At 54.8% G+C, this 22,210-nt stretch overlaps 6 protein-coding genes across 6 annotated transcripts; 4 read left to right on the top strand and 2 right to left on the bottom strand.

The window, feature by feature from the left end:
- Window positions 1-7,251: 7,251 nt before the first annotated feature.
- On the top strand, window positions 7,252-8,115 carry PtA15_14A344 (uncharacterized protein; the record flags this gene model as incomplete). Its single annotated transcript, XM_053163050.1, has 2 exons — window positions 7,252-7,384; window positions 8,015-8,115. 2 exons carry the CDS (start codon window positions 7,252-7,254, stop codon window positions 8,113-8,115), a joined length of 234 nt encoding a protein of 77 aa, XP_053027015.1.
- A 2,718-nt stretch (window positions 8,116-10,833) lies between these two features.
- Window positions 10,834-11,626, bottom strand: PtA15_14A343 (uncharacterized protein; the record flags this gene model as incomplete). The annotated part of the gene is made up of 5 exons (XM_053163049.1): window positions 10,834-10,929; window positions 10,996-11,064; window positions 11,141-11,267; window positions 11,342-11,352; window positions 11,504-11,626. The coding sequence occupies 5 exons, from the start codon at window positions 11,624-11,626 to the stop codon at window positions 10,834-10,836; spliced, it is 426 nt and encodes a 141-aa protein (XP_053027014.1).
- Window positions 11,627-14,501: 2,875 nt separating this feature from the next.
- On the bottom strand, window positions 14,502-15,282 carry PtA15_14A342 (uncharacterized protein; the record flags this gene model as incomplete). The annotated part of the gene is made up of 4 exons (XM_053163048.1): window positions 14,502-14,597; window positions 14,664-14,732; window positions 14,809-14,935; window positions 15,002-15,282. The coding sequence occupies 4 exons, from the start codon at window positions 15,280-15,282 to the stop codon at window positions 14,502-14,504; spliced, it is 573 nt and encodes a 190-aa protein (XP_053027013.1).
- Window positions 15,283-16,546: 1,264 nt separating this feature from the next.
- Window positions 16,547-17,224, top strand: PtA15_14A341 (uncharacterized protein; the record flags this gene model as incomplete). Its single annotated transcript, XM_053163047.1, has 2 exons — window positions 16,547-17,049; window positions 17,092-17,224. 2 exons carry the CDS (start codon window positions 16,547-16,549, stop codon window positions 17,222-17,224), a joined length of 636 nt encoding a protein of 211 aa, XP_053027012.1.
- A 3,029-nt stretch (window positions 17,225-20,253) lies between these two features.
- On the top strand, window positions 20,254-20,604 carry PtA15_14A340 (uncharacterized protein; the record flags this gene model as incomplete). Its single annotated transcript, XM_053163046.1, has 1 exon — window positions 20,254-20,604. The coding sequence occupies one exon, from the start codon at window positions 20,254-20,256 to the stop codon at window positions 20,602-20,604; it is 351 nt and encodes a 116-aa protein (XP_053027011.1).
- A 382-nt stretch (window positions 20,605-20,986) lies between these two features.
- On the top strand, window positions 20,987-21,775 carry PtA15_14A339 (uncharacterized protein; the record flags this gene model as incomplete). The annotated part of the gene is made up of 4 exons (XM_053163044.1): window positions 20,987-21,270; window positions 21,346-21,469; window positions 21,549-21,617; window positions 21,686-21,775. 4 exons carry the CDS (start codon window positions 20,987-20,989, stop codon window positions 21,773-21,775), a joined length of 567 nt encoding a protein of 188 aa, XP_053027010.1.
- Between the last annotated feature and the right edge of the window lie 435 nt (window positions 21,776-22,210).

Genomic DNA, 22,210 nt, shown 5'->3' with positions numbered 1-22,210 from the left:
GACACCGCCAAGACCTTCAGGGCATTCATTTGTCTGGTGGTTGCTGCCGCAATTGGTGCATCTAGCTGATTCACGGCACCATTTGCCGAAATGACCCATCCTCAAACACTTGATGCACTGCGGGGGGCAAGGCTTGAGGCGTTTGGTTCGGTGAAAGTCGTAGTTCAGGAAGATGCCTGCTTTCTCAATCATGTAGGCAAGGTCCTTGCTGACAAAAGAGAGGACTAGGGAGCCCGCCTTCTTGGTTGATGGTTTGTTGGAACCCATCCATCTGAAGCGCGCCAAATTGGACACTTGGAAGTTGTTTTCAGACGCCAACTGCGCCAAGTTTGAGGACTTTGAGATGTAAAAAGACTTTGGGATTCCGTGTGTCATGACTGAGAAAGTACTAGGAGTGGCTTCAAGATCATGATGCACTATCTTGGACCAAATGTGTTTGTTCTCCATCAACCATTTTTGGTGGGCTCGGTTCTTGGTGTAGAAAGAAACGTCTCCCGACGGCATCACACTAGCACCGCAAATGGAAACGAGCTTGCCGCCTACCTTGGCGTTGAGTCCGAGCAACGTGTTGTTTGCCTTTTGGACAAGTGCCCCGCTGGGCTCGTTCTTGAGAGAAGTGTTGGCCGGATTGGAGTGTATTACCACCCTTTTTGGTTTCAACAAGGCAATGGTTGGGTTAGAGGGGGGGCGGATGGCCGGCGGCGCGTGAATTGATCCGACAGGGGCCATGGACGCGGCTGACACAAAAGATTTCTTAGTGGACGCGTTCGGCATGGGTCCTGACTTCAGGAGGATTTCAACTGCCGCCAGGCGTTTGATGACCGGGTCAACCTTGGCATTGAGTTGATTGACAGTAGCTTCCAAACAACGAATTAATCTCTTGTTGTTTGCCAAGAGCTCCAAGAGCAGGTCCACGAATCTGGCGTCCAGGAGAGCCGCGCCATTTGCGTCTTGTTCGCTAAGCGCCTTGGTGAGCAAAATGTGGAGGCTAGAGGCAGGGGGACTGGTGGCCGGGCAGGGGGGGAGCTGTAACTCCAGATCATCCATCATGGCAGCGTCGTCCGTGTTTGATGCGGGAGGCGGCCAATTGGGTTCAGGGGGGCGGTGAGTGGGGAGCATGAGCTGCCCAGGAGAAGGGGGGGGAAAGAGAGAGCTTTTCTGATGCTGGGGGGGGGGGGGGGTGAGTTATTGGTAAGTCGACGCGTGAGGTGGGGTTTTTTGTGGTTCGCGGCAAAAAGCTCGATCAATTGAGTTGCTGCAGCCAACTCACCAATTTGTAATGGGTCAACGGGTCCTCATTGACAGGCTGTACGCCAAGATTGGGGTACAGCCGCTGGATCATGGTTGAGACAACTGGATCATCATCAAACCTCAAGGTGTTGTTGGACGGGTCAATGTTGGTCAACTGGATGGCAGGAGTGTCAGGTATATTGGAGGGCAGCATATAAAGAGGATGCTAGGACTTACAAGTATCCTTGGGGGTACCGGGCCGGCGGCGGTTCGTGGGGGTTGCAATGTACACCTTGAAGGACATAGCTGGGCGGGATCTTGGGTGCTGTCACCAGATGGGGGAGAGTGGGAACAATGATGGAGGTTGGTTGCGTCCTGGGGAACATGGCCCTACAAGTATTGCATGGATGAAGCCGCGTAGTTAGCCCTAATGCTGCGGCGGGATTAGGGCTAACTGTTATGGCTCAGAAAACCTATGTCCTGCATTGCCACAACCTCCTCTTGTCTCCCCATACTCCATATGTGAAGCTTGTCCACCCCTACACTCCAACTCACTCCTTGTCTCCTCGCGCAGCTTTGACATCCCCTTGGGGAGCTCAAAGGCCCAGAGGGCCTAGTCAGAGCCCGGCCCACCCTCCGGCGTCCTGTTCTTTGCCAAGTCGCCAAGTCACCCTGCGTAGGATGCACTATGACAATCAGCGGCGATTCAGACGTTCAACACCGTCAAGACTATAGAAGGCTTGGAAACTGCACGATACAGTCTGGCGGCGGTCAGCTCTCCACGTGTCGATCCCGGTATCCAATCTCGGTGGTATTTCTAAACAAAAGTTGACTGACCTGCATGATACAGTCCGGCGGCGGTCAGCTCTCCACGTGTCAATCCCGGTATCCAATCTTGGTGAGGAAAGAGAGAAGATACCGGGCACGCGGGAGCTGGACTGTATGTGCCCGGCAGTGACAGGGTTAGGGTTTGGACCTGTCACTGACGGAAGCTAAACAACTATGTACATCTGATGTAAGTACATAGAGATAGCTAAAGTGTGCATAAGTGCATATTGGACTCTAACACCCCCTCCCACGCATGCAAACTTTAGTCAATCAATCCCAGCTTGATGCTTGCCTCCATCATTTTTGTTGCTCCCAGCTTCTTTGTCAACACATCCGCCACTTGATTTACCGTACTCGTCCATTCCAGTTTGATTCCATTCGCCCGTACCAGGTCATTGACAAAATAGAAAGCACGTTGTAGATACTTAGTTTTCTTCTTCAAAGCATTATCAGATGCAATGAGAATAGCTGCTTCGTTGTCAACGTGTATTGATATGTCCGGATAAACCTTGATATCCTCCAGGATGTTCATGATGTGCGCCAATTGCTGAGAACCCTCTGAGAGAGCAAGATATTCAGCCGCACACGTTGAAAGTGCAACCACCGTCTGCCTCCTCGACCCCCACGCAATGACATCACCGTTGATCAACATCACATACCCCGTCGTCGATTGCTCGTGTTCGCCCCCCCAGTTCGCATCGGTCCACAATTGCAGTCCCTCTCCAGTACCCCGGTAAGCCAATTTCTTCCTTGCCATCTTCTTAACATAGCCAATTAAGTAGTCGAGAGCATTCCAATGAGTCTTGTTTGGGTTCGAGCTGAATCGCGCTAGCAGATTCACTGGAAAAGAGATATCCGGTCGTGTACCGCTAGACAGATACATCAGTGGCCCAATAATTGAGCGGTATTCCGTCGCGTTCACAGGATCTCCGGCATGACTTTCAAGCAGGTCGTCACTCAGCGCTACGGTTCGAGGAACCGTCACAAGGTGATATTTTTCCACAATTTTTGTCGCCATTAGGGTCTGATCCAGGTAGATTCCGTCTTCCCGCTTCTCAAAATTGATTCCAACGAGCCGCTCAACCTTGTCTGACCACTTGATTTCTAGATCTTTCATCATTCCATCCCGAAGCTGATGTAGGAGTGAGACATCCGACGCCACCGCAAATCCATCATTGACATGGAGCCAAATAATAACAAAACCGGCACCTTTCTTGAACAGGTAAAGTGATGGTTCAATTTCACTAGCTGTGAAACCAAGCTTCTCTACTGTCAGTTTAAAATATTTCCACCAACAGCGAGCAGCTTGTTTTGTCCCATACAAGGCTTTCTTCAGTTTCATTATCTTCCCTTTCAGATGCGGAAAGATTTCTACCGGCGGCTGAACAAAAACGTCTTCTTCGATCGGGCTGTACAGGTAAGCAGAGCTGACGTCGAAGGACGCCGTAGGTAGACCGAACTTGTTTGCCATGGATATCAACAACCGGAGCGTATTCAGGGAAGCCGTTGGTGCGTACGTTTCATTTCAGTCAACACCCAATTGCTGATTGAAACCCTTCGCAACATACCTTGCCCTAAACTTTTCAATTGTCCCGTCCGGTCGCCGCTTCAAGGAAAACACCCACCAAGCACCAAGAACCCGCACGCCATTGAACGGATCCACGGCTTCCCAGAAATCCAATTCACCAAACTTATCCATCTCGTACATCGCAGCGTTACGCCAGGATGCCAAGTTGAGTCCAGCCAGAGCCGCCTTGATGTTCTTTGGCAAATCGATTTCCGGGTTAGGATTCAGGTGAGAAAGCGCCTTTTCTTCATTAGCTGCAATTTCGTCCGTGTTCTCCTCGCCTAACTTCAGCATGATTTGGTTTAGTACGAAATCCAAGTCAGACTTCTTGACTTGTTTCTTGACGGGCAGATTCTGGAAATCCGGAAAAACGGCCGAAGTTGAGTGTATTGCTCTTCGTTCCCTGGGTGAGAAGAATAGCCATCCGGCTCCAGCATCCGGGTAGCCAATCAAGACAGCTTCTTGAGCTCTCTCATCCAGCTTTTTCCAACGTTCGCTAGGGATATGGATCAATGCCTTCGCACCAAACGGATAGAGTACGTCTGGGTTAGGCCTCACTCCATAGAACATTTCAACAGGTGATTTATCCTTCGTCCTTGAATTGGGTATTTGGTTGTGAATGTGGCCAGCCGTCGACCATGCGTAGCTCCAGAAACGTCGCGGCAGACCACTTTCGTGGAGCATAGTGCGGGCCATGTCTGCAATCGTCCTATTCAACCGCTCCGCCTCTCCGTTTTGCTGTGGAGTGTAAGGGGCACTCGGCGCAGTTTTCACTCCGATGGCGTCGAGCCTTTTCCGTAGCGTGTGGACATATTCAGGTGCATTGTCACATTGAATATTGGTGGGGTATCGGCCGAAGTAATTCTTTAGATGTGCTAACCACAACATGATCTTATCCGGGAAATCCGACTTAGCCTCAATTGCACCAACAAATGAAAAAGTGCTTGCATGATCCCGGAGTGTCACACAGTATCGCATCCCATGTAAATCGGTCTCAAAAGGTCCGGCAACATTGGAAACCATCAGGTCGAGTGGTTTCTCACGGACGATCTGGGAATCAACACCTAAGGATTTTCGATTGGTGCTCTTGGAAATAGTGCAACGATCGCAGAAGAACTCAGACCATTTCAGTTTGACTTCCGGGTAGTTTGACTTCAGGTAACGCTTTACAATCTCATCAGACGCATGTCCAAGGCGCAGATGCCACTTATAAGGATCAAACAAAGGTAATTGTGTGAATTTATTGACATGGTGGCGGGCGTTAAGAGTTTCTAACGACCAGCAATAATTGTGGAAAATTGTTGAATAGCGGTTATTACAGGGATCAATTAATGTCGCCTTGGTCCCCTCATACTGTAGTTTCCACCCAGACGCGATTAACCGTCCGGTTGACAAAATTATCCCATCCACACCAGGCACAAAGAACACGTCCTCAATCACAATCTTCCCCGTTGGTGTCGGGATGGTCACCCTTCCAATGTCGGTAACGGTAACGTTGCAGTCGGTCATGGCCAGTTAGAACGTACGTGGAGCCGTCAGCTTGCAAGTTGCCTTGAAAAGTGACGTGTGACCACTCACATGTGCTGAAGCACCAGAGTCAAGTAGGACACCTTCCGTCATCCCGGGAATGGTCACCTTACGGACGTGGTGCTTGGACCGCCTCGGTGGTATGTACTTCGAATCTTTCAACTTGAAATCCGCAGGAGGAGGAGCAATCTTCTTCATCGCCACTGCACGCCAGTACTCTGAGCAATCGGAGAACCAGTGACCATGTTGGGAACAATAAGCACAGTCAAGACCATAGCGTTGAACTTGTTCTTCCGTCGGTCCTTTCCCTTTGTAGTATTCAGCTCGCTCGACTGCGAAGCGGGGATGGTTGAGCTTCACCGTGTTATCACCTGGCGTATGTCTTTGCGGGGCAACATACTTCCCACAATTTCCCTGGCTGAGCGCGTTGATCCAATCAAGATCCATCGCCATGCTGTCTACACTTTTCTTGCTGACCTTGCCAGTTGCCGATTGTATTACCGTGGCGACATCGGCAAAAGACGGGGCCTTCTTGTTGTTAAGGTGTTGATCAACCGTCAACTCAAACTTCGTCAATGCGGCACCGGTGACTGGTTTGAAATTGATTTGGAGCAGGATTCCAACGGCCTCATTAAGAGTGAGTTTTGACTGCTCAAGCTCGCTCATGACCTTAGCCCAAGCTGACATCGTCACCTTGTTCGCTATGCTTGTATCATTGGCCAGCTCCATGAGAGACAACATCAGGTCAATCTTGTGGCAACAATCCGACCGTTCACATTTGGTCTTCAAGGCTTTGAAGATTGACTTAGCGGTTTTGTGACCAGCAGCTTTGACAATCCCAAGCAACAATTTGTCTATCGTGTTCTTCATCAGACTGGCAATTGTATGGTTATATTCAGTCGCCAGGTCGGTGAAGGTGTTCGTTTTCGCGATCATTGGTTCAGTCACAGAGAAGGCATATTGAAGAGTTGCTTCAATTGACTCCTCCCACTGAGAATAATTGGCCGAGTTGTAGGACAGAACCACGTGATCGGGGTTCACTTCTTGGTGAAGCTTGAGAGGGGACTTCAAGAAGCTGCTCAGGATGACTTCCTGGCGATGTTCTTGAGCACGAACAGCAGCAGACACAGCATCGTGGGCGTGGGGTGGGGCTGCCTTTAGGCAATTCAATTCAGCCGTCATGTCGGCCATTTGCTGTTGAAGGGCGGCGAGCGCATCATTGGGGTTGGCAGCCATGTCGGTTGGGATGGGGGGAACTTGTGGGTATTTTTCCTGTATGATTCTTTCAATCTCTTCCTCGGGGATTCCTTTGTCCCTTAAGCAGATCCTGTCTATCTCAATATCCTGCTGAATCCTATTCTTCAACCGACCTCCTGTAGAAATGGAACCTTATCCTAAGACAAACGTGGCCTGGAAAAAGAGCGGCTTTCAACCTATAGAAGGCTCGGAAACTGCACGATACAGTCCGGCGGCGGTCAGCTCTCCACGTGTCAATCCCGGTATCCAATCTCGGTGGTATTGCTAAACAAAAGTTGACTGACCTGCACAATACAGTCCGGCGGCGGTCAGCTCTCCACGTGTCGATCCCGGTATCCAATCTTGGTGAGGAAAGAGAGAAGATACCGGGCACGCGGGAGCTGGACTGTATGTGCCTGGCAGTGACAGGGTTAGGGTTTGGACCTGTCACTGACGGAAGCTAAACAACTATGTACATCTGATGTAAGTACATAGAGATAGCTAAAGTGTGCATAAGTGCATATCGGACTCTAACAAAGACACCCATCCAGGGGCTGAGACGGGGGCGGCCTTGTTGAGATCAAATAACCCCAGTGCACCAAGACGATCCGAGTGTGCAGAGTGATCTTCCTGCGCCTGCGGGGGCGGCACGGCGGCGATGGCAGGCGATCATGCCCTGCTCAAGGACGTGCTGGTAAGACTTGGGGGCGGGGAAGCGAGGTAACCGACCCAAGTGCTGTCTTGGGGGCGGGGCAGGTGACCCGACCCAGTGTTGTATGTGCATGTTGCACGTTTGAGGTTGCCTTCATCTGAAACGATGAAGGGTGGTCGGTGGCAGGGGCATAAGGGCATATGAGGAGATCATGCCGATCCCCTATCATGTCGCCCCTTGGCCGGCTCGAGGGCGCAACCCAACAAGCACCCCGGCCTCACACCACCTCGAGGCGCCCAAGCGGCGAACTAGCCGGGCGGGCAACATGCGGACGCCCGCTGGCTGTGGGTCACCGCCGGCGTCAGGATGACCTGTGCGATAGGGTGCCGACCCCAGTTTGTGGCACAGCCTGACGCCAGCTCAACCATGACGCATGGCTGGCAACCCGCTGAGGCGCCCGGCTCACGCCCTCAGCGGCCCCTGCCAAGATCCCGCTCATCCTGACGCCTTCTAGGCTTGGGTGGCGAGCGGTGTATCACGGTGGCGCCACCGTGACTCCTGGTCATGCTGGCGTCCTGTAACGCCCACCTGGCGCATGTATGACTCCTGCGTCAGGTGGGCGCACAGGGCTTTTCCCGATTCGCCCGGGTGTGTACGGGAGATCAAGTGCTCTGGCAGTAAGGAAGTGTGGGCTGGAGCGTTTGGCAGGATGGTCTCGTCTCTGCCACCGGCGGCCACCGGCAGACCGCCTGGCAAAAGTGCGGTAGAAGATGGCCCGCGAATCGCCCAGAGATGTGGGAGCACTATGAGTTACCTCGGGGGCCAGACAGAGCGGGACAGACAGCGGACGCGAGGGGGACAGAGCACACAAGACAGCAGGCACTGAAACGGGCGAGGTCGGAAGGTTTCCTTTACACGCGGGATAAGACAATAAAACATCTGCGTACTGATCATGCTGTAAACTGACACGACAGTTGCGGCGCGCCGGCGGAACCCAAACCAGGCCCCAAGGTCGGTGGTCAAACTGGCGAACCGCAGTCAACTGAGCTCAAACATGCCTCCCCTCCTCCGGTAGCTTAGTGTGGGCCCTGTCTCTGGTAGTATGGGGTGTGGCCCTGGGCTAGAGCGGTTGGAACAAGAAAAATATTATTTGGTTGAGACAGGATCTAAGGAAATACAACAAAGATGGCCGGATTGTACAGGTACAAATTACAAGAATTAATAGATTTCGTGGATTTATCGTATGTGGCGGGACTAGGCCTGGAGAAAGGAAACGGGATGCAGCTTGTGTCAATATTGGCATCGCAGACAGAAAACGTGAGGAGACGACGAACCGAGTGATCATGAGCATTTTGTTGGGCATCCGAAGCGTCCTTCTTAAACAGACCGCCGCCGAGATAAGGATATCCCATTCCCCAGGCACTGTACGGATTCAGCACGCCGTAGTTGAGCAGCGGGCTCATGCCGAAGAGCCCGAAGCTGTCCAGCCCGAGTCCAAGACCCAAGCCCATGTCGTACCCGCCGCAGAAGCCGGTGAGCATGCCGTAGCACTTCGAGTCCGATTGTCCTTTGCCGGCGTGCGCAACCACGTCCGCCCGTGGAGCTAGAACGGGAGTGGATACAGCGGTCTGGAGGAGGGCCAGGAGGCATGCTACTGATAAGATGGATTGCATGGTGGGTTTGGTGGGTGGGAAGGGGGGCACGATTTGTTTGCGGAGGTGGATGATTGGTGGAGTCGAGTGTATAAATCTGGGGTGTGTGTGGATGATGAGAGAAGGAGACTGGGAGGCCATCAAGCCTCCCTTTATATAGCTTTCTAGCCATGCTTGACGAGTCCGTACTCACTAAGATTCCATATCCCGGGTTTCTCCAAGACCACCGCCCGGTCAGATTTCCTTTCCACGCGACGTGGTGGAATTTCTCATACACGGAGTGTGTGAAGGAAACATGACTCTATCTTGCTGTTATTGGTTGGGTTTATCCCTGGCCGATGTTGACACAAGATGCCTTCGCGGGGCCAATCGGATCCTGATCGGCGGCGCCCGGCTTCTCATCCTCACCGGTTCATGAGAGCCGCACGTTGGGGGACAGTACTCCATCCGTCACCGCTTTACGGAGTTTGTTCCCTCGATTCAACGCGAGCCCGAAGCGGGTTCGTTTGAACACGGCTGCGCACTTGGGACTGCGAAGGGGAACTGAACAGAGCGCTTTTATCGGTGCCATGCTCCGGTGGCTTTGTTGAAACAGCTCTCAAGAACAAAACCGCCGGGAGATACCGCCCTTATGGATAGTTGATACACAGGGCATATGGGAGATTCTACCACTCGCACAACACAAACTGGGAACCACACTTCTTAACTTCAGCTGAGAGTGATGTGTGATCCCGGCAGCAGGCCGATGGCGGTGAGTAGGCAGATATGCCAGCAGAAAGCTACATAAAGGGAGGCTATCAAGTCTCCTCTCATCATCCACACACACCCCAGATTCTACACTAGACTCCACCAATCTTCCACCTCCGCACCATCCAACCCACCATGCAATCCATCTTCTCAGTAGCATGCCTCCTGGCCCTCCTCCAGACCGCTGTATCCACTCCCGTTCTAGCTCCGCGAGCAGACGTTGGTGCACAGGCCGGCAAAGGCCAATCGGACTCGAAGTGCTACGGCATGCTCACCGGGTTCTGCGGCGGGTACGACATGGGCTTGGGTCTTGGGCTGGGGCTGGACAGCTTCGGGCTCTTCGGGATGAGCCCGCTGCTCAACTCCGGCGTGCTGAATCCGTACAGTGCCTGGGGAATGGGCTATCCTTATCTCGGCGGCGGTCTGTTCAAGAAGAACGCTTCAGACGCCCAACACAATGCCCATGACCACTCGGTTTGTCGCCTCCTCACGTTTTCTGTCTGCGATGGCGATATTGACACAACCTGCATCCTGTTTCCTTTCACCAGGCCTAGCCCCACCACATACAATAAATCCACGAACTCTATTAATTCTTGTAATCTGTATCATCCGGCCACCTTTGTTGTATCTCCTTAGACCCTGTCCCAACCAAGTAATCTTGTTCTTGTTCCAAACACTCTAGTCCAGGGCCACGCCCGCGTACTACCAGGGCTCCTAGGGCCCACACTTCCGCACTGTCAGAGCCTCCGCTGTGCTCCCGGACGGGCGAGGCAGGCCCGAAGGTCGGCGGGAGTCAACTGAGCTAAAACGTGCCTCACCTCCTACGGGAGATCAAGTGCTCTGGCAGTGAGGGAGTGTGGGCTGGAGCGTTTGGCAGGATGGTCTTGTCTCTGCCAGCGGCGGCCACCGGCAGACTGCCTGCAAAAGTGCAATAGAAGGGTTCACTGATAAGCCGCCAATCACCCAGGAATGTGGGAGCACTGTAAGTTACCTCGGCAGGCCAGACAGAGTGGCACAGACAGCGCACGCGAGAGGGACAGAGCACAGCAGAGGGAGACAGCAGGCACTGGAACGGGCGAGGTGGGGAGGATTCCTTTAAGACAATAAAACATCTGCGTCCTGATCATTGCTCTCTCGTTTTCAATAGGATGGAAGGTAAGGGCACAACTGTGGGGAGAGTTTTGGGCGGGGAGGGGGTACAAATGGGCGAGGAGATAAGATTATTATAGGGGGGGTCGGTACTGATGTGTGTGAGGGTGGGGTAGGTCTCTGGATAACATGGCAGACGAAAGAGGCGAGAGGGGGGGAAGTAAACTGTCCTTTGTTGGGGCTCGAAGCGAAGGTATGGAAGCGGGGGAGCGCGCCGTGGAAGGGGGGCTTTTGGAGGAGGGCAATCAAGGCTGTTGCTGGAAGTTGATGGGCGTCCCGGCGCAGAACAGACTGGGGCCGAAGAAGTCGTTGGTGACATTGAAGGTGAGGTAGTTGAAGTCCTGCGTGCAGAGCGCGTCAGTTCTCTCTCTCTACGGGATGCCAGACGACGGCGGGTTAGAGCTTACAGAGGCGAGTGTCTGGAAATGGTATACGTAGGTGGAGGCGACGTTGGCGTGGATCGGGCAGTTGGTGTACTGCGGACAAGGAGGCGGAGACGCGTCAGAAACACGGAGGAAGTGCGCGCGCGAGACAGGGGGGAGGAGGATGTACCTTGCACGCGGCGAAGCTCTGGCCGGAGTACGCGTACGGGCCCTCCTTGGGGTCGCCAGCCACGATCGAGCTCCGAGGGTTCTCGGCATCAAGGTAGGACAGGAACTCGAGCTCGATGGTGTAGTTCCTAGGCCGCGGAAAGCAGAAAAGATGAGCGCGATGAAGCAAGCAGGCGCGGGGGGGGGGGGGGGGGGGTCTTACCGGCGATCAAGCTGTCAATCGAGTCCGACGCAGAACCGGAAAATTTGATTATCATCCCTCGGGCATTAAGTGTACGAGCCTCACGACGATATTTGTTTCGGGAAAGCTTCAATTGTTGGATTAGCCAAACAAGAAGCTCAGCTCACGAGTCAGGGAGCTGACTTTGAAGAACAGCTTCTTGCGGCGAAATTCCTTTAGATCTTCTAAGTAGTGGTCGTCGGTTTTGATTGGTGAAAATAGTGGTCGAGGCGAAATGAAAGTTGCGCAGGATACGACTTGGCCCATGGTGTGCCCAAGCTATGATTGAAGCAGCGCGATCAGTTCGAGCTTATGACATTTATCTTTGTGCGGAACCAAAGCCAGGCCCCAAGGTCGGTGGTCAAACTCCCGAACCGCAGTCAACTGAGCTCAAATGTGCCTCCCCTCCTCCGGTAGCTTAGTGTGGGCCCTGTCTCTGGTAGTATGGGGTGTGGCCCTGGGCTAGAGCGGTTGGAACAAGAAAAATATTATTTGGTTGAGACAGGATCTAAGGAAATACAACAAAGATGGCCGGATTGTACAGGTACAAATTACAAGAATTAATAGATTTCGTGGATTTATCGTATGTGGCGGGACTAGGCCTGGAGAAAGGAAACGGGATGCAGCTTGTGTCAATATTGGCATCGCAGACAGAAAACGTGAGGAGACGACGAACCGAGTGATCATGAGCATTTTGTTGGGCATCCGAAGCGTCCTTCTTAAACAGACCGCCGCCGAGATAAGGATATCCCATTCCCCAGGCACTGTACGGATTCAGCACGCCGTAGTTGAGCAGCGGGCTCATGCCGAAGAGCCCGAAGCTGTCCAGCCCGAGTCCAAGACCCAAGCCCATGTCGTACCCGCCGCAGAAGCCGGTGAGCATGCCGTAGCACTTCGAGTCCGATTGTCCTTTGCCGGCGTGCGCAACCACGTCCGCCCGTGGAGCTAGAACGGGAGTGGATACAGCGGTCTGGAGGAGGGCCAGGAGGCATGCTACTGATAAGATGGATTGCATGGTGGGTTTGGTGGGTGGGAAGGGGGGCACGATTTGTTTGCGGAGGTGGATGATTGGTGGAGTCGAGTGTATAAATCTGGGGTGTGTGTGGATGATGAGAGAAGGAGACTGGGAGGCCATCAAGCCTCCCTTTATATAGCTTTCTAGCCATGCTTGACGAGTCCGTACTCACAAGATTCCATATCCCGGGTTTCTCCAGGACCAGCACGGTCAGATTTCCTTTCCACGCGACGTGGTGGAATTTCTCATACACGGAGTGTGTGAAGGAAACATGACTCTATCTTGCTGTTATTGGTTGGGTTTATCCCTGGCCGATGTTGACACAAGATGCCTTCGCGGGGCCAATCGGATCCTGATCGGCGGCGCCCGGCTTCTCATCCTCACCGGTTCATGAGAGCCGCACGTTGGGGGACAGTACTCCATCCGTCACCGCTTTACGGAGTTTGTTCCCTCGATTCAACGCGAGCCCGAAGCGGGTTCGTTTGAACACGGCTGCGCACTTGGGACTGCGAAGGGGAACTGAACAGAGCGCTTTTATCGGCGCCATGCTCCGGTGGCTTTGTTGAAACAGCTCTCAAGAACAAAACCACCGCGAGATACCGCCCTTATGGATAGTTGATACACAGGGCATATGGGAGATTCTACCACTCGCACAACACGAACTGGGAACCACACTTCTTAACTTCAGCTGAGGGTGATGTGTGATCCCGGCCGCAAGCCGATGGCGGTGAGTAGGCAGATATGCCAGCAGAAAGCTATATAAAGGGAGGCTATCAAGTCTCCTCCTCTCATCATCCACACACACCCCAGATTCTACACTAGACTCCACCAATCTTCCACCTCCGCACCATCCAACCCACCATGCAATCCATCTTCTCAGTAGCATGCCTCCTGGCCCTCCTCCAGACCGCTGTATCCACTCCCGTTCTAGCTCCGCGAGCGGACGTCGGTGCACAGGCCGGCAAAGGCCAATCGGACTCGAAGTGCTACGGCATGCTCACCGGCTTCTGCGGCGGGTACGACATGGGCTTGGGTCTTGGACTCGGGCTGGACAGCTTCGGGCTCTTCGGCATGAGCCCGCTGCTCAACTACGGCGTGTTGAATCCGTACAGTGCCTGGGGAATGGGATATCCTTATCTCGGCGGCGGTCTGTTTAAGAAGGACGCTTCGGATGCCCAACAAAATGCTCATGATCACTCGGTTCGTTGTCTCCTCACGTTTTCTGTCTGCAATGCCAATATTGACACAACCTGCATCCCGTTTCCTTTCTCCAGGCCTAGTCCCGCCACATACGATAAATCCGCGAAATCTATTAATTCTTGTAATTTGTACCTGTATCATCCGGCCATCTTTGTTGTATCTCCTTAGACCCTGTCCCGACCAAGTAATCTTGTTCTTGTTCCAAGCACTCTCGCCCAGGGCCCCAGCGCCTTACTATGCACCAGAGCTCCTAGGGCCCACACTTCCGCACTGTCAGAGCCTCCGCTGAGCTCCCGGACGGGCGTGGCAGGCCCGAAGGTCAGCAGGAGTCAACTGAGCTAAAATGTGCCCTATCTCCAGATCAAGTGCTCTGGCAGTGAGGGAGTGTGGGCTGGAGCGTTTGGCAGGATGGTCTCGTCTCTGCCACCGGCGGCCACCATCCGACCGCCTGGCAAAAGTGCGGTAGAAGATGGCCCGCGAATCGCCCAGAGATGTGGGAGCACTATGAGTTACCTCGGGGGCCAGACAGAGCGGGACAGACAGCGGACGCGAGGGGAACAGAGCACACGAGACAGCAGGCACTGAGGGGCGCAAGGTCGGGAAGATTGCTTTACACGCGGGATGAGACAATAAAACATCTGCGTACTGATCATTACTCTCTCGTTTTCAATAGGATAGAAGGGGACAACTGTGGGAAGAGTTTTGGGCGGGGAGGGGGGACAAATGGGCGAGGAGATAAGATTATTATAGGGGGGGGGGGGGGGGGTCGGTACTGATGTGTGTGAGGATGGGGTAGGTCTCTGGATAACATGGCAGACAAAAGAGGCGAGAGGGGGGGAAGTAAACTGTCCTTTGTTGGGGCTCGAAGCGGAGGTATGGAAGCGGGGGAACGCGCCGTGGGAGGGGGGCTTTTGGAGAAGGGGGCGATCAGGGCTGTTGCTGGAAGTTGATGGGCGTGCCGGCGCAGAACAGACTGGGGCCGAAGAAGTCGTTGGTGACGTTAAAGGTGAGGTAGTTGAAGTCCTGCGTGCAGAGCGCGTCAGTTCTCTCTTTCTACGGGATGCCAGACGACGGCGGGTTAGAGCTTACAGAGGCGAGTGTCTGGAAATGGTATACGTAGGTGGAGGCGACGTTGGCGTGGATCGGGCAGTTGGTGTACTGCGGACAAGGAGGCGGAGACGCGTCAGAAACACGGAGGAAGTGCGCGCGCGAGACAGGGGAGAGGAGGATGTACCTTGCACGCGGCGAAGCTCTGGCCGGAGTACGCGTACGGGCCCTCCTTGGGGTCGCCAGCCACAATCGAGCTCCGAGGGTTCTCGGCATCAAGGTAGGACAGGAACTCGAGCTCGATGGTGTAGTTCCTAGGCCGCGGAAAGCAGGAAAAATGAGCGCGATGAAGCGGGGGAGGCGCGGGAGGGGGGTCTTACCTGCCGCGGATGAACGTGCACGGGTCGGTGGGCGCGGCGCGCTGGCAGGGCGTGATCGTCATAGCGTTGACTTCGCCATGGATCTCGTACCCGGCCGCGGGACAGACGGCGAACGCGACCTGGTTGTCGTCGCTGGAGGCGCCCGACGCCGGCTGGTCGCGGTTGGCCAGGCGGACATACGAGTGAGCGACGAAGGGCGGCAGGACGGGCTTCGCGTGAGCCAGATGCAGCACGCTTACGAGCACGGCGAGCAGCCCAAACATCGCGGGGATTGAGGGCATGGTGGGGTGGATGGAGGGGGGTGCTTGGTGAGATGGAGGGGGCTGCTGGGTGAGGTGGCGAGGACACGCTTTGGGCAGCGAATGAAGAGAGGCGGGTCGGTGGGGGAAGAGTGCCTGTGAGACCAAGAACGCGGATGGGGAAAAGGATGATGTAAATATAGGTCAGAAGATTGAACGGCGTGGCAGATTATTGACGAGTGAAGACCAGCTTCGGATGATGATGATGATAATAATATTCAAGTCAAGAAGAGGGACGGGCTAGGGGCTGTTAGGAGTGGTGGGATAAACGGAGGCAAACAAACCCGGAGATAAGTCGTAGGCTGGTTTAAATAGTCCCAAGGGTGGCCCCAAGCTAGGATGGTGTCGGTAGAGATTAGTCCGACTGCGAGATGTGGGCGGGTGTGTGTGTGTGTGTGTGTGTTGAACTCTGCAGGTTGGACTTGGAGGTACAATACTAAAAAAGCAAGCCACCCAGTTGTTTTGTTTGTGTGCGTTTTGCGGCCAAAGTATTCAAAAAAAAAAGGACAGAAGGAAGGAAAGAGACAGAAAACTAGTATTATGAAGGATCGATTAGGTTGGTCAAGGGAAGCGGAGGTCGGGTTGGGCAGGACTAGAGGACTGTGGAAGGCTGCTGTTATTAGGGCGTAGTAGGCTGGCGAGGGAGCGAAGGCTGGAAGAGGGGGGAGGGGGAGAGAGGGGGGGAGGTGCGGCTGATATTACTGGGGGGAGAGATGGTCGATGCACCCGGTCCGAGCGCAGGCCAGGAGAGGGAGAGTTTAAGTACGTCTGACGATTTGTTATGTATAGCTTGGGTGTGCAGGATAGTCTGCATCAGACCATCGCAGAGCCGACGATGATCCTGAAATCTGCGCTTGAGGCCTCGCGCGAGCGACGATTGACGGGCGGGACAGGGCCAGAGGACTTGCAGACGATCGCGGGGCGAGCGTGCTGCTGACGCCCGCACATCCAAGCTTCCTGGCCACTCGCCACCGCGCTCATCCAGACAGGGAGGGCAGCAGAGCGAGAGTGTGCCAAGGCTGGGCGAAGCAGATACGCTGCGTGTGTGTGTGTGTGGGGGCAGGGATGGGCTCGGTTGGGCGGGGGCCGGTTGGGGGAGCTCTGGCCACCCTGGCTGGGTGCCGGCGTGCCCATGTCCTGGTGCCCGTCGCTGCCCTGGTGTCCCACTGGTCCTATCAAGAGGTGTTTGTGTGTCTGATCAAGACTCCTCTCATAAGTCTCTAGGCTGTCGATCAACGACTGCCAAATGTTTGTCTGCACCCCGGCCGCGGCCGAGGTCGGCACCGCGCTCCGCAGGACGGCCAGCATGCACATTTCCAGACATGGGCTAGGCTATGTCTTTGAGGATCGTCGGAAGGGCGGGAGGAGTTTCCAGGGAGCAAGGCTTGGTCGAGCCAGGCCAAGCCGATCGATCTGCACCCACACGCTCCGTCTCCAACGCTATTCAACCTTGTTGCTGCTGGACACACACGGGGGCGCGACCGCCAATCGCACCTCGTCAGACCTCGTAACCCCCGGGACATCCTTTGCGGGTAATAAACCGTCCTTAATGTGTCCGGGTGCCGAGCCCGGCCGGCCGGCGTTTATTATGCCGCCGATAAGCTTGCGACGGAAACTTTGCTCGAGATATCGTAGATGGGCCACCGGACCACTCGCGCAGCGGCGGGAACATATAAGCATCTGTAAAACAGGAGGCGCTCAGCATGAACTGCTTGGCCCACACATCCGCGTCTTCCGGATCCAGCGAATGTGCCAAAAGCTCTCCGAGGCCTGACCATTGCAACAAACCAGGAACATCGCGGCCGGCCGGCGTGCGCCCTCCCGGCTTGCCCAAGACGCGGTGCTGGCTCGACCGACGGCTCTCGTGGACACCGAGCTGCGCCGGCCTCCTCAGTCGAAGTCGGGCTCTCTTTCAAATATGTAGAAACCCGATCACCTACCAGCGGCTCCTACAAACGTTTTGGCAGTAAGCAGAGCCCACACATAGGCCTCGACACAGCCCTCATCCCACCCCAGCATCATGGCTCGGTCCACTGGCAACCCTCTCTGCAACAGTCGGCGCAACCAGCTCACTTCCAGAGAGATCACCACCGTCGAAGAGTTCTTCACGCTTGGTGACAGCGGTGAGCAACGCACTCCCTGCATCGAATCAAGAATGACCATCTCATACTCATTCTTGTACAGAAGGCAGCAAACAGATCCCTTTGCTTGGAGAAAAAAATCAAAGGAAGCGTCGTTGAGTCAGGTTATCCTTGGCTGCTTGACCCGCCGGTGTCGAGATGTCATCCGTCTCATTCTGCGGGTTCCTTCGACACTTGCAAGCGTTTCGTCGCGCCCATCCTCGCCAACGAGCCCAAACCCAACGGCGAATTGTACGACCTCCTCCACCTAAGCTCCGGCCGCACCCCGCCGTCTTTGGAATTCTTGCATTCGGTCCCGACGAGGACCGGCACCGCAGCCAGCCCCGTCAATCCTTCGCGCCGGCTGGATAAATCGAACGACCTGATGTCCTCCAATGTCCCAGCCTTGGTGGAGCGTTTCGTCAGCAACATCCATCCCGCTTTCCGCCTGGAGCCCGACGAAAGCTTTATTGATCAATAGTACAAAGGACCATCAAACGATTCTATGTTGGCCTGGATCACTTCGTTCTTGGTCCAGTTGGACAACCAGAGCCCGACCATTCAGGATCGTCGTACTTGGCAGACCCATCCTACCAAGCATTTGGAGGACCCTGCTGCGATACGCATGTCGAATAGTGCGATCATGTCCCGGCATTGCGCAAAAAACGACTTTGAAGGCGTTCTGGTCCCTGTCAAGCCCAAGAAGGACCACTCGGATGCCCGACAAGCTGCTGTTCGCATGGTCGAATACGTCCACGGGATCTTCGAAGCTCAGCCCACCCGGGGCTTTTCGTTGGGCTTGCACTATCTGCGGAGCTTGGATGCAGCTCTGGCTGGTTGATACGGAACGATTGGCTGCGAATTCGTTGACGTCAAAGCAGACCAAGAAAACGCAGAAAGCTGTTCGATCTCGTGTTGTGTTTAGTGACATGTGTCGAGCAACTGCTCAGCTTTGATCCAGCCTTTGTTGGGCATCGAGGGCGTTGCACTGGGGCAATTGGAGCCCAGGCCGGCACTCACGCACTCGTATAATCGACCGCCCCATCTTCCGATCGGACGGGGGACAGCCTGCTGGGAAGCGCCTCTCGCTGGAGACAAGAGCAAACATTTCTGATGAAGCGTGGCAGCCGCTAGAACATCATGAGGAAGGTAGCATGCTTCGCGACGTGACGGAAAAAGACGCTCCTCGTGTGGTGCGAGATCATGATCATGAATCCGTGCACGTGGCCAGCCAGCAAGTGGAGATCAAGTCCTATGTTCGGGGGGATATTGATTCTGAGAGCGGCGAGAAGACCCAACTCGCCAATGCTGTCTGCAGCGGTCGACAAAGTCACTTTGCCAATCGGGTCCATAGACGCTTGGTTCTCCAAGACGTCGGGCGCCCCATCTGGACAGCTGGTTCTCCGGTCTGCCTCGAGGGCTGCATCAGCGGACACCAGGAACTATCGAGGGCCGGCTTTCTTCCCCGAGACATCTCGGTCAACATGATGGACGACCAGACAGCCGCTCCGCATCGACGATCCATTCCCTGGCCTGCCCCCAACGACGAAGACCGACTCGGCACCAACGCGTTCATGCTGATCGCTCAACAACAAAGATGCGCGCAACGTCGCGGATGAGCTGGGATGATTTCGTTGGGTCTTCATGTGGATTTGCATCCATTTTCCCGCCGATCAATGGATGACTTCCCGTCATCATTTAGAGAGCTCTAGATGCCTCTCTAAATCCTAAATTAAGACACCTATCAAAAACTCAACCAGTGCACATGAAAGTAATGAACTGTAGGGCTAGGAAAACGTTTCCCTTTTTGTCAAAAATTAAGAATTTGGGTGTGTAAATTGAGATCTGGGAGGCTTCAAGACTCGACGGGAAGTCCTCCAATCAAAACATTCTTACGCAACACGATGGAACAAGCAATCCCCGGTGCCGCCAGCGAACCGAGAAATATGGTGGCATCCACACGACTCTGGACCGCTGACGGACGAGTTCACACCTTGTTAGGCCAAAAAGCGTCCCATCGAATGGGCGCACAAGGTTGCCAAACGCATGCGTGATCCCAACGTCAGAGGATCAAAGGATTTCGAGAAACTTCATAGAGATATATTGGCCATTTTGGGAAAGAGTTCAGCCAGTCATCAGCCTGAGGAGGTCCCCCAATCTTCCTCTGCCTCGTTTGGCCAGCCCCCTGACCCGACCTGACCTTGCTTTATGTGTTCATTTTGTTTCTGATCTCATCATTGATTCCCGGCCTGTCGTTTCTCGGATTCTACTTTGTCTCCAATCTCATTATTGTTCCCCGTTGTTTTGGACACCAATCGCCTGTGGATGCATGCCCTCCATTTGCAAAGCAATGCCTCTTCCCTCCTTTCCAAACCACCTCACATCATTCGAATGGTGACTGTCTTTTCAATTCAAAAGCCTCAATGACATCCAGAATCATGTACAAGATAGTAACCTTTTGTCAAAGATGAGTTCATTAAACAGCTGCTTCTGTTTGTCGTGCTGAGGTGGATGAACTTCTTTTCTTGAAAGAGGGTATTGAATGTTGGACAGGAAGGAGAAGAAAGTAAATAGGTCAGCCGGCCGATCGTGCAGTTCTACGCCCGTTTCCTCTTGTCCATTTGGCGCTCATCTCTTTGTTTGCTGATGCGCTTCCCAGTAGTTGGTAGATCATTCATTAGACTGGTCCATCGAGCATCTCGATTGATTGGATCACCTTGGACCAAAAAGTCTTCACTTTGGGCACGGTATTTCGGCCCCCACCCGGCCCGTTTACGGGCTGCATGTATCGGGCACCCCTTATATTTGTCTCTATGGACGGATCGCAGCCTCGATGTCCCCAGCAAGCACCAGCACCCCCAAACAGCCGGCCAGGCGATGGTCGTCCCCGTCTGCACATATCCTCGCCCCGGAACTCCCAACCAGCGCCAATCCCACCAGGCATTTATATTGGTTCCGCCGTCGATACTGGCTCCGATGCGCCTCGCGGGCGTGCCGTCTTTTGGTTCGCCCGGCCGCCCCACGCCTAATACCTGACGAGGATGCGCCCCAACAGCCCGCGGCAGCGCGCAGCCCGGCGCCGCAAGACGAGCGGCCGGATGGCGTGTCCGCATCGGGAAAGCAGTGGGCATGCGCCACCTTCCTCCGTCCACTGCGGGGAGGAAGCGTGCTGGGCCAGCGATAACGCGGATGTGGGACAGCTCTTGCAGCGCTTGGATGGATGCGCGGGCAGCCCCGATGGAATCCACATCGACACTCGGCGGCCGTGAGGAGCCTCGCCGGTGGACCGGGGTGCCGGTTCCGCCGGGCTCGGCCTGCTGTTATTACGGCTGGGAGGGTGATGGCCATGAGATAATACAGCTGCTGTACATATCTCATGATGGCGTCAGCGTGTACACGCACATGCGGCCCACTCCCAAGCCTGTCGAGCAGACACACATCCACCTGGCAGAGCAAACAACGAGGCTCACCAAGCCGAACCAACTCTTCCGCACCCAACACACACCTTGAAAACCCCCTCACCATCTCGCCTCCAGCTTTGCGGACGACGCCAGACACCGACGGAGATGAAGAGCGCAGGAACCAGCAGCCTAGCAGCGGCCGTGCTCCTCCTGGCCGGCTGCGCCCGGAGCGCGCTCCCCCCGGCCCAGCCGCCCCCCTTCCTCGTCCAGTCATCCGCACTCGTCGACAGCCAGGACCAGGCGATCATCCCGCCCGACAGCAGCAACACCGTCCGCTTCACCGACTGTCCTGCGCCCGATTACAAGGTCTATGGCTCCGTCGAGTCGATGACCATCACGCCGTGCCAGCGAGCCTCCCCCGACGATCCCTGCACCTTCGTCAAGGGCAGGTCAGTGCCCCTCCCCAGCACTATCCATGCATACATACACATCTTCTGACGCCCGTTCGGGCTCGGTACCTCTAGCAACTACACCATCCAGTTCGTCTTCGAGACCTCGCTCAGCTCAGACCATCCCCGCAGCTCGGTAGTCGCCCTGGACGCCGATGGCGCCTACGCGTACTCGGGCCAGAGCTTCGACGCCTGCAATGTTGAGCCCGTCCCCGCAAGACCCCGTCCGTGTGTCCAGGACCCTGCTGACCCTCTCTGCATCCGCGGCGCTTGCACAGTACGCGTCCTGCCCGATCCACAGCAATCGGCGCTCGGCTTACACCTACCACTTCCACACTCTGGCCTCCGTGAGTCATCGGCCCGCATCCTCCGGCATCCGGCAATCCGCGCGCTGACTCTCTCCGCTTGTCCTCAGTCCTTCTGCCATCTCAGCTTCAACCTCACCGAGAGCGTCGGCGGACGCAGCATGTTCTGCGCCGGCACGCCCGTCACCTTCCACAAGTGATAGCCAGGCCCCTTGGTGGGTGTGACGTAGCTCCTTCCAGACCAGGAATCTCCGCGGCCGGCTCTGCTTCCTTCTTGCCCTGTTGCACTCGCTTCTCAGTTCTCCCATTCATGAGGATCGTCTTTCTGTCCCTGTAAGCTTTGTACGATCCCCCAAACATCCATCCTTTGTACATACACATTCATTTCGTAATTATCTTGTTAGCTGTCCCGTTTTTTTCTTCTTGGAGTTTCCTTTTTTTATATGTCAGTTTCCTCCTTCCGGCTTTGTCTTGATCATGGTTTGCTGTAGTTCGGGTAATTAGACACGGGAATGCATGTTGACCTACTGCTCCAAACATCTCCATTTTCTTCACATATTTATGTCTTCTTGGGCCCACTCAATCAATCCACTGTTGATCAAGCCTGGATCCCCTGTATTGTGCTCAATTACGGT

Source organism: Puccinia triticina, chromosome 14A, assembly GCF_026914185.1.
Source record: "Puccinia triticina chromosome 14A, complete sequence".
Lineage (NCBI taxonomy): Eukaryota > Fungi > Basidiomycota > Pucciniomycetes > Pucciniales > Pucciniaceae > Puccinia > Puccinia triticina.
This window is presented reverse-complemented; position numbering and strand designations above follow the sequence as displayed.